Source organism: Branchiostoma belcheri, unplaced genomic scaffold, assembly GCF_001625305.1.
Source record: "Branchiostoma belcheri isolate BF01 breed outbred unplaced genomic scaffold, Haploidv18h27 scaffold15, whole genome shotgun sequence".
Taxonomy (NCBI): Eukaryota; Metazoa; Chordata; class Leptocardii; order Amphioxiformes; family Branchiostomatidae; genus Branchiostoma; species Branchiostoma belcheri.
In genome coordinates, this window is record NW_017802935.1 from 2,711,136 (window position 1) to 2,722,607 (window position 11,472).

Genomic DNA, 11,472 nt, shown 5'->3' on the forward strand with positions numbered 1-11,472 from the left:
ATAATTCTTATTCCAACTTTTGCTCCTTGCACGCCTTCATGTTTACGTTGTTTATTGTTTATTGACAATGACTACTAGTATTTGTGAACAGCGCAGACTAGCGGATAGCACGAGACTTGCATGCGAACTACTGGATGGCGTTATAATGTAATGTTATCCACACGCGCGCGCAAATACACACATACTCATGCAGGTCAATATAGTACCTGTCCTTGGTGCTGAACGCCATCCACACACAAACACACACATGGATAACTCATACACATAACAACACACGCAAATATAGTACCTGTCCTTGGTGCTGAACGCCATCCACACACCTACTCATGCGTGCGTACTCATACACATAGCAAAACACGCAAATATAGTACCTGTCCTTGGTGCTGAACGCCATCCACACACAAACACACACATGGGCGCACTCATACACTCTTTGCAATAGAGTGAAATGCTAAATGATGGGAATGTAAGAGGTACATCCAGGACTTATTTGGATTCTTTATTGGTGACGTTGATCTTGCATCGTATAACTGTCAATTCCTGCATGGCGTCGAACGCAAATTGCATGAAGTAATTTGCGTTTCTCCCCTCCCTATATGACCCCCCAGTCCCTGATGTCCTCCACACACTGTACCAGCTGGGGGTACTGGTGCAGGGGGCGCGCCCACGATCCCATCAGCCACCGCGCCACAGGACAGATGAAGTCGGCCCGTAAGTCCGCCCTCAGGTCTTCTAACGTGTACGAGCTCAGTCTGGTCTCTTCTGTCGTGAAGAAAAGAATAAAGAGTGGTATTCAGTTAGGAGAAGTACCAAAGTCTTCCATAGCATTTAGTTCTTTATACATGTAGTCTTGCTTGGGCTACTAGTATTTGGCAGTCTAAGCTCTAGCTCTTTCCTTTCTAAAGTCATCAGATAGAGTGCTTGCGCAAATAATTATGAATCTCTAGTTTTAAAAAAATTAAAATACGTTACAGGGTGTACTTTACACTGTTCAAACTTCACTTCATCTAGGTTTTGAGCGTCTTTTATTTTTCATATTAAAGTACGTGTAGTTCTACTGGAAGGTGATACATACAGTACACATACTGCACCAGTTAAATGCCATCTATATGCCTAGAAAATATATGACATCTATGACATACGTATCTCACCATTGTTTCCTAGAGTATGCTGTAGTTGTTGATGATAGTGGTACAGGATGTTATCTGTGTGGTTCAGACGGAGTTCCCGTGTGGTTGTGTACACCAGCAGACAGGCCAGGTCATAGCTCGGCCGTCTGTAGCAGGCGTGCTGCCAGTCTAGTAACATCGCGGAGACGGGAAGACCCTGGGCGTACTTTTGGGAGGTGTGTTGGGTGCAGGTGGTGCAGAAGAAAAAGAAAACTTTCGTAAGTTATAGATCTGTAGATACAGCTATGTGGTTTATATGTTACCATTCACTGGTTTTTAACTTTCTGTCACTCGGATGATATAAATTCTATCATATACACATTTTCTGTTCAAACTTTCAGTGTTTTGTTCGAAAGAAGTTGTATCGAAGAATTGAGAATCGAAGCCGCTTCTTGTAAATGCCTTACAGATGAGATACCAGATTGACTCGGTATAACTGTTGTTGGCCTATATAAGTTCTAAACATCCCAAAGTCTAGTGAGTTCATTGATGTAAAACAGTATTTTGTGACTTTCCTACGTACCTTGAACATGATGTTGTCGTTCCAGCAGTCCCCGTGACACAAGACCCTCGGTGTCCCCGCCGTGCTGTCCCGCCCCGAGAACAGTACCTCCGCCGTCTGCCTCCCCAGCCGCGCCGCCAGGTCTGGATGCTCGGGGAACGCCGAGGCGAACTCCCGAACTCCATCCTCGTACCGCTGATGGTGTCGTGAAGTCGCCCTTTCCTTAGCTGTGTCTCTCAGCCAGTGATATTTCTCAGAAAGGGGAATTCCTGTCCTGTGCTCCAAAAGATGGGATAGTCCATGGATTTGTGCTAACGCGCGCACTGCTACTATTGTCTCATCTAGACTTAAGGGTTCTGGGAAAGGTTTGACGGCAAATCCGCGAGACTCTAAGTTCATAAGGACCCTAACAGACATCATTGAACTGTAGTCACTGGCTGCAAAGTGGCAAGTTGGTACTGGCAGCGAAATATCAGGAAAGGAGTCCTTACAGCCTTGGCCGCCTGTGTCAATGCTTGGCATACCCTCTAAGTTCTGTACACGAAGAACAGAATACAAGTCAGGGACTGCAGTGGAATAAAACGAGACTTCTCTCTCCTCCAAAGTCACAACCTTCTTTGGAACGTCTTCCTGAACTCTGGTGAGTTTGACAACCAAGTCGTAATGCTCAGTTTTAGAATCCTCCGTCCCCCTAGCGACTACCGCCAGTAGTGAGCTGATAGAACCCTGTGCCTGGCGCATGGGTCCCTTGATGACGACATCAGTGACGTGTACCCTGGAGGTGGGCGTGGTCAGGACCTGTTGTAACCAGGGGAGACTGACGTCATCCACGGACCTCGGTACTCTGGTGCTGAATGTCGTCATCATTCCGTTACCTTTTGAAAAAAAGACGAATTAATCATGACATTATTTGCATGTGCCTGTGTGCGAATTTGGGAATTCAAAAATTGATGATCTCACTGTCTCTCAATTTCCACTTGTTTTATATTTTCTGTTATGCACGCTTCAAAAGGTAATGATGTCATTTTTATGGATGTAGATTTCAAAAGTTTTCTCTCAACTAATGTGCTTTCCAATGATTTCTGACAAACGTAATTATCTATTATTAATGATAGTCATTGATACTGCCTTGTCCTAAAGGTTATGGACTACCCTGTTGATTCTTAGATGCTCTATTTCAGTCATGTAGGCGAAACATTATTAGAACAGCTCTACCGTTTGATGTGGATGCAGGTATTTTGGTGTACGCTAGACGGCGCCTATTACCTGACTACGGACCACTATGTGACTGCACCTGCTGTACTTACTCATGATCAATGGAAGTAGACATGCTAAGCTATAGGTAGATGATACAAGTGTAAAACAACAATAAACATCAATGAAGTAGATAAATCAGACTGTTTGATCAACCCGATATGTTGTCAGATCGTACTCCTGTGGGACTCCAGCCTTTAGCTATGTTCTCCACATGTATATGTGAGTCGTCTTCTGCTGGCCCGTTCACAGGGGAACAGACCCAGATACATCACATTTCAACCTCAGGGTAACCTGTCAGACTTACTGATGATCAGCTGCAGTTCTTTTTCTAATACCTTTATTGCAGTTCCTCGCTTCTTTGTATGTTTGTCATGAATGAAATACTAATGTTCGGACAAAGTTACAGTTCATAATGATTTCTGTTTCATTTAAACATGGACATTTGACGCATCCCTTGATTACTGGCTTGATAAATAGTCCCACGTTTTTGATAATGATGATTTTAGTAGAATTTTTCCAGGTTTTCTAGATGGTGAAAGCTCAGAGATATTGAATAATCAATGTCAGCTCTATGTTAGTGCATGTATGTAGTGGTGTGAGTCCTGTGGGAAATGATGTTATAGATGAAGTGATGCGGATCGTGTAGCTCAACCCGGGCACTCACATCTCCATAACGGAACCATCTCTTATTCAAATATCGGAGATGGGACGTGACATGTCAGCTATCCTGGCAGTGTAGAGATGTGTATCACACATAGTGCTCATCTGAAAAATGCAATACTGGCCTTTCAAATACCCCCTGATATTGCCGATGGATAAAATACTCTAGAATTCAATCCAATCCAGTCGATTAACGACCTCAATCGAAAGGTTGCGACAAATTGATATCAATAGCAATCGGATTTATAAGAAGAGCAATTGTCCATTTGGGACGGATATTTGCAATTCATGAAAAACTGCCCAAACCTAATGAAGAGGCATGGCGTACTGGGGTAAGTACCTCAGGGACAGGAGCTGGACTGACCTGTGGCGGATGGGTGAATTTTAATCATGGCTTGGGGCTGGGTTTGTTTGTAAAAGCAGGACATAAAATTCTGGAATTGGACTGCTGGACCATTCACGATGCCCTTAACAAGACCTACATGTACCACCTAATACTGACTAAGTGTAGATAGCCAGACAATGAGGATATGCTACTCTTGAATCATCTTCATACTTAAACTTTTATCTACTTCTGTTGTTGTTCGTAGCTTCTATTTTATCATTTAGCTATGTTCTCAGGGTATGAACACTTATCAATGTATCAGATTCTATTCCTGTACATCTTGGCCTTCCTATCTTCCTTCTCTCTCTCTCTCTCTCTCTCTCTCATTCTCTCTCTCACTCTCTCTCTCTCTCACACACACACACTCTCTCTCTCTCTTTCTCACACACACACACACACACACACACACACACACACACACACACACACTCTCTCTCTCTCTCTCTCTCTCTCTCTCTGACTCTCTCACACACCCTCTCTCTCTCTCACACACCTCTCTCTCTCTCTCTCTCTCTCTCTCTCTCTCTCTCACGCACACACACACACTCTCTCTCTCTCACTCTTAGCTTTAGTAGTAATACTCAAGCCTAAATTGTGGAACAGCAGACACCAATGCTGACAGCACTGTTTAGATCTGAGACCAAAATCATATTTTCGATCGCTTCTCAGATCTCATTTCCGTTTTCATTTCACAGCTTATTGGATGGCTGGTGTAGATGATGTGAAATAACCGAATGATGAGTACTATGTGTGGACTGGGTCATGGTCAGACGCCATTGAACATTATGGAATATTATCAAATAAGTGAACCGACAATCTACAATCTGCGTTGGCTCTGTATCGTAAGGTCAATTCTATACGAAAGAGGGTACAGAGTTAGAGGGTAAGATATAAAGCCCTGTACTATAGTTTTATTTTCATTTGATATGATCATAAGAGTTGATGTGGAAATGGTATCGGTGTATTTTGTAAGCTCCTGGGTGGAATTTTACCCCCCACCCCACGCCACAATGATATAATTACTGCCCGTCCCTACCAACATGGCCGCGTCCAATCTTCTGTTTGAGAGGTATGTTCTTAACTTTTCACGATTCTATACAAACCAGATGGCACTACGTATATGCCTTTTAAGCAATAAGGCATGTATGAGTTGTCTTCATTCTTGCCTTTTATTCAACTAGTCTACTTATCCTTATAGTTTCAGACCAGCAACATCGACACGGTGGGCTGAGGGTGGGGGTGGTTGGGCAGAACATTACTTTTTAAAACCGAAAATTTCCTGGTGCCTCATGCTCTGATGCTGCACTAATTCTATAATTTTATTCAGCAGAAACATTTGGGGGGGGCAACGGGTGATATTTTGCGACATCAAGAAACGGGAATTATTTTTTTATCCCACCATTTTCATTTTTTCAGTCCTGTTAAAACATGTGCTGATACAGGTGGTTGTTAATGTAATTAGTGGAAATTCCAATACCAGAGCATACCGCTAAAATTATACTCACCAAAACGATGTTGTTACTGATGCTTTCCAAGGTAAAACAAAAATATCAAAAAGAGCAATGGATATATTTTCTTGGTACCATAATCGTTTCTATTGTTATCGGTAACAAAAGAAATACCCATAATACGTTTAATATTTAATGTGGTCATAAGCACTTAGTGATCATTATAATTGCTGCTCTCATTTTACCACACGAAAACCTACTCTAACTACACTATACCACCCGTTGGTTTTTGTTGCTGTATGAGTTCAACACAAGGAGTGAAACTAATATGATGGGACAATCTCTGTGAAAATAGATTAATTTTTAGGAAGACATTTTTTCTATATTTGCCTCTACAATGTCTAATACACGGTTCAAAGTGCACGTTATGATGAAAAGCAGATCCACCAAACCCAGACAATTATCAGCCAGTGTCTGTAAGATGACCGTTCTGAACCACAGGAAGTATCAAGTTCAACCATGATTGATTCCAGAGCTCTCTGTTGTGCACATGTCTTTCAATACGCTGATGATTCTTGACTGAAAGTGCAGATAATATGACATTACGCTTGGCAATGTGGCGTTGAGATGCGCAAAATAATGCACCCAACAGACGTGAAAAAATGTTAATATATTTGTAACGCAATTTCCAATTTTGACGTCCTGTCATTACGCCTGTCAATCGTTCCCAGCCGCCCACGTACTATTTACCTACTCTGTTCGGACAAACAAACACACATGTACAGCTCACCACCAAAAACAATACTTCCGTACGCGAAGGTAAAGAAACTATACAAAGTTCAGACAACATGCTGTATTACAGACACGGGTCCCAGACAACCCTCCCCAGTGTCGCCATGTTGACCAGCGCGAACCACACGCACACACAAGTTCACCTCCCATCGATTCATCCAGCCGTGATTAGATTGTGTTTATGCTGTGGCCTTACATAATTCAACAGGTCACTACCCACAGTATCTATCTTTGTGCATATGATTTGATCATCATAACTGTGTCATAAGGAGCGAGGCTGAACCAATAGGAAAACTTTGAGGTGGCTTCAGGGCATTCAGGGTCGTGAAGATAGAAAATCTGATAGTTGTGACTTCAGCAATAATACAATAACTTTGCTGGGATCATTTCTGTAATGATATAATATTGACAATCGTGAAGAGATTATCCATGACAGGACCGGGATGGAAATGTGCTTTGGATAGATTTGTGCTGGAATAACAGAACTTTGTGGTAGTGTAAATACTAGTAGTGCGATCTGAATCACGATTTTACTTTGTGTGTAGTTCCAGTTGTGTACATGAAAGAAAGATTGTCAACATTCAGCCATATTTACATCATAACTGGTATGCATACATCTGATTTTACCAACTTCAGATAAAAGTACACACAGGTCTGTATTTGAATGATCTATTATATATAAATACGCGCAGTGTCATACTATCCACGTAATCCTGGGTGTTTGTGTTTCGCGTTTTAGTCTTCTCAGGAGTTTGCTCGTTCAATAGAATCTTCAAACGAAGAAGACCAGTTTTGGCCTTCACTACATGAAGTTTAACATTAGCTCAAATACAATATGTTGACATATAAGGTTTCCATATTTACACAAATGAAAGTTATCAGAAAAATAAACGTCGTGTGGTGGGTTTCAGGAAACATGGTAAACCTAATGTCGAATGGGAACAGGTTTCGTCCGGCCAAATCTAGACAGAGAATTGTCTGATCTCTGGATCAAAATGTTCCCCATATTTCAGCACAAAATCAATGACAGTGCATTGATCAATATCATGTTTTGGCCTCTGGATCATTTTGACTCATTTCTTATCTGTCATTTACGTACGATGTTATATACGTGTCAATATTGTGTTGGGCAATGACTACTGAATTTGTTCTCTCAAGATTTGACACCAGGTTGTTGAGGGTACGAGGGTGGATCAAAAAGTTCTCGGCCTCACCTAGAAAATAAAGGGCAAACTCCTATTCTTTAGTATAACTGTATACTATGATGTCTTACATCACTGCACACAAAAATTCAAATTTCTATATTCATTAGTTAGCACGTGACGCCCCGTGAAAATGGGGCGGGTGAGGGCAAAATCACAAAATGGCCGCAACAGAAGCGTGTGCTGTGATCATGTATATCGATAAAAAGGGATTTCTCGTAAGGAAATCCATGAACACATGGTCAGGACACTTAGTGATGACTCTCCTTCTTATTCAACTATAAAGAAGTGGGTTGCTAGCTACAAGCGCTGCAAGGTGAACACCAAAGATGAACATATGTCAGGATGCCACAAATCAGCACCATGGACAATCCAGTTGAGGCCATCCATCACATGGTAGTAAATGACAGATGTGAGACTGTCCAACATGTAGCAGAGTCTTTAGCCTGTGTTGTGGCTCTGTTCACAATGTTTTGTCAGACATCCTGGGGATGAGCAACCTGTCTGTAAGGTGGGTGCCTAGAATGTTTTCTGAACATCAGAAGTTAAACAAGCTGGACATTTCAAGGAACGAATTCAGTCCAATCCATGCAATTACCTCAAAACATTTTTCACCCAAGATGAGACATGGTTTCACCACTTTCACCCCAAATCAAAACAACAGAACAAACAATGAATGAAGAATGTTTCCCGGACCCCAAGAAGTTTTATCGAGTTTCATCCGTTGACAGGGGTTTTGTCTCTGTTTTCTGGGACAGCAAGGGAGTAATCATGACTGAATACCTGTGAATAGGTTAAAACATCAATGGGGAGTACTATTTAACAGAATAGCAACAGTTGAGGACAACGATCAAAGAGATAAGGAGAGGAAAGCACCGAGCTGGCGTGATGACAATGCACCTGTCCACACAGCACAGGGGTCAGTGACAGCAGCAAACGAATTTGGCTTTGAAGTCTAACCCCACCCTTCCAACTCACCTGACCTAACACCGTCGGACTTCTACCTATTTCCTAAACTGAAGTTCCACTTACGTGGTCAACGTTTTTATGGTAATGATGACGTCATCAGTGCGGGTGAGCCCTATCTGGGGGCTCCAGATTCAACCTTCTTCCACAAGGGGAAAACAAACCCGGAACATCACTGGACCAAGTGCATTGCAGTTAGAGGGGACTATGTTGAAACATAGTGTAAGAAATTTTTTTCTGCCACGACGTTTTCTAGGTGAGGCCGAGAACTTTTTGATCCACCCTCGTATGTGGCACTATGTGCCTTTTGAACATGTCAACATTACGGGTCCGGTTTTTATCAAACCTTTAAAGCTTTGTTTTCTACAGTAGGACGGCTGATACGACAGTCTGTCTCTCCTATGTGATAATGCCCTTGGTGGCCTACGGGTAAAACCTCCACATCCCCCAGAGAACCCTCTCACGACAAGAGAGGAAATAATCAGGATGATCATCACATCATGTATTCTATTCAGAAATGAGTCTCACTAATGAAACCATCATTTTCCAGAGCTGATAGTCATTCGCCTGAACAAATTACGTGACTGGTCAACGAGATCAGTCTTCCATACTTTGCCAGAATTGTCCCTCTAGTGTAGTATTTAATCAGTGTTCGGTCAGTTTGGGGACAGAATTCTTACAAGACTTCAATTATCAGAGCTTAATCCAAGCTACGAGAGACATCATGTCATTTGCCATAATGGTGAGATTTAAGACTGGTGCTATGATCGACAAGATGAAGATCAGGATTAATACTGATTTTCAAAACTATAATTTATGTCAAGGATGTATTTGCCCTAGAAAATACCCTAGGTATGGTAACACATGAGCGCCAAGTAAGTATCTGGACGCTTCCTTGTTGTTATTTTTTGTCGTCTTTGTTGTGGAACAAAGATGGCGGCTTTGTAAGGTGCAAAGAAGGTTCAAGGATCTTTACTGTATTGGTTGTATGAAATTAATGTTTCTTAAGTGTAGACAAGTTGTTAAAATATTCTTATTTGAAGATAAGTACTTCATATTTTTGCCCCCCAAAATCCAACATGGCGGAAGGTCATTGACAGTGGTCTACGTCAAAGTCGCTACACTATCACGTATTGAACGTATCATGATCATGAACGTATCTTGATCATTAAAATGGCTTTTTTTAGGCAGAGTGCTAGTGTACCACTTTCAGTCTCTGAACACTTCTTAATATTTATACAACTCTGCATGAAAGAAGGCATTACAGAGCAAAATATTTCTGGGCTTTAGTCAAAACAAATCGATCCAACTCTTGATAACGCTGACATACAGAAATATGGTTCTGAGGCCGCTGCCGAGGAAAATGAGCGCACTGAACAAATTTATGTCAAAATATTGGGTCACGCAAAAGGTAGAAACAAAACATATTCATTAGAGACATCATAAAAGAAAGAATTTTGTAGACATTTATTTGAGAATATTGACGAAGAAATTAAAGATGCGTCTGTGTGATGTCAGCGTCCCAAGTGCCCTTCCCTCCCTGGACGCCCCGACTTACACGGCAAATCATGCTGATAGATCTGGTACAGAAATACGTGTCAAACCGACAACCGTGCCTTCAGCATAGATTAACATTCACAAAATTCCTCAGGCACAGAAACGCATCTTCTGAATATCTATCCTTAAAAAACTGTGTATGAAACAAGTTCCTTTTTTCTCCTTTTTTTCTCACAATGTTGCCTAGTTGAAAATGCTGTATCCGTCCAGTTTTATATTTGTAGATTTGAACGCATATCTTTGCGACAGATTTTAATGGTTGGCTATCTAGTTTTCCCATCTGTGTTAGAATACTATGCAGCCTGTTTTGCGTGCGTCTAAAAGGGGAATGTGTAAATAAAAGTTGTTTATAGATCCGCTTCGTCATTCCTACCTGGTCATCAAACCAGAAACGACATAGGCCTAACGTCCGCCATATTGGACACTGCTTCGTATGGAAGAACAGTTTTGCCTTCGACGGAATTAACATACGTCAGATCGACGTATCTGTTTCCTGGGCAAAATTTCATTCTTTTCTCGATAGTCGATAATGAATGATGATACCTATGTCTTGTTCCAAGCCAAAGACCATGCGATAAATATACATGTTTTCTCTACCAAAGAATGTAACTGACACCAACGCTTACCTTAATTAGCTGGTGCATAGCTTCTTCTTGGTCCGGAAATGGTCTTGAACCAGAGTCTTGAGGCCTTGCAGAATGGTTGGGATATGTCCCGACTGTGACCAGATTAACGACGACAAAATCGCAGCCCATCGTTTTGGGCTGATATCCGTGGCTTTGGGGTCTTTTTTCAGCGCGGGTCTACCGTGCAGACATTATCATATGGTTCTCCTTTCCTATCCTAGCGGACACCTGATTTACATGCAGCAAATAAAATGCACCCTTTTTTAAGGTGTGGCATCAAAATTAGATGTTAAATTTCTTGGGGACTTATGTTGTATACTGTGTTGATTTGACTGGTAATATGTCCGGTGTAGATGTGTTAAAATGGTGATATCTGTAGGTCAGGTAGAGGAGAAGCTTACAGTTATAGACGACAAAGTCAATGATACGCGAACGCGCGAAAACGTAGTTCTTCGCCATTGGTCGACGTAGGATATCCTGGACTGCGATTGGTTAAAGTCCATTTGAAAATATAGTCAGTAGGACCATTTCGTCCATAATGTCAACATGTAGACATTTAGGGATGTTGACTGTATTTTCGACGACATTTGTATCAGAAAGTAATGTGCATCTATTCATGCAACTGGTTTAGATTATACTAAAGGTAGCAACGACAGAAATATATCGTTAGCCTTTAAAAAGGTCATTATTGACACAGTATGTTATAACAGCAAGAAAGAATAGCATTTTCAGGCATTTTTACGGATCCATCGTTTTCTTACTATATTTTCAAATTCTTGAAGAGTCTATTGCACGGATATCGTTGGCATAGGTATGAAAACATCAAAGAAGAAAATCACGGAAACTATCAATAACTTTTATATTTCTTCAAAACGCTAATGCAAAATACAGTTCACACGACTAATCTC

At 41.4% G+C, this 11,472-nt stretch overlaps 1 protein-coding gene across 1 annotated transcript; it reads right to left on the reverse strand.

Annotated features, from left to right (window-relative positions):
* Window positions 1-582: 582 nt before the first annotated feature.
* Window positions 583-10,647, reverse strand: LOC109465326. The gene is made up of 4 exons (XM_019762535.1): window positions 10,565-10,647; window positions 1,693-2,546; window positions 1,152-1,335; window positions 583-762 (listed from the first exon to the last, which is right to left on the reverse strand). Exons 2-4 carry the CDS (start codon window positions 2,536-2,538, stop codon window positions 593-595), a joined length of 1,200 nt encoding a protein of 399 aa, XP_019618094.1. The 5' UTR covers window positions 2,539-2,546; window positions 10,565-10,647; the 3' UTR covers window positions 583-592.
* Between the last annotated feature and the right edge of the window lie 825 nt (window positions 10,648-11,472).

Coding starts and splice junctions, on each gene's coding strand:
- LOC109465326 (XM_019762535.1), bottom strand. CDS start 2,538: ATGATGACGACATTCAGCACCAGAGTACCGAGGTCCGTGGATGACGTC. Junction 1,336..1,692: donor ACGACAACATCATGTTCAAG/GTACGTAGGAAA, acceptor ACCTCCCAAAAG/TACGCCCAGGGTCTTCCCGT. Junction 763..1,151: donor GCATACTCTAGGAAACAATG/GTGAGATACGTA, acceptor TCTTCACGACAG/AAGAGACCAGACTGAGCTCG.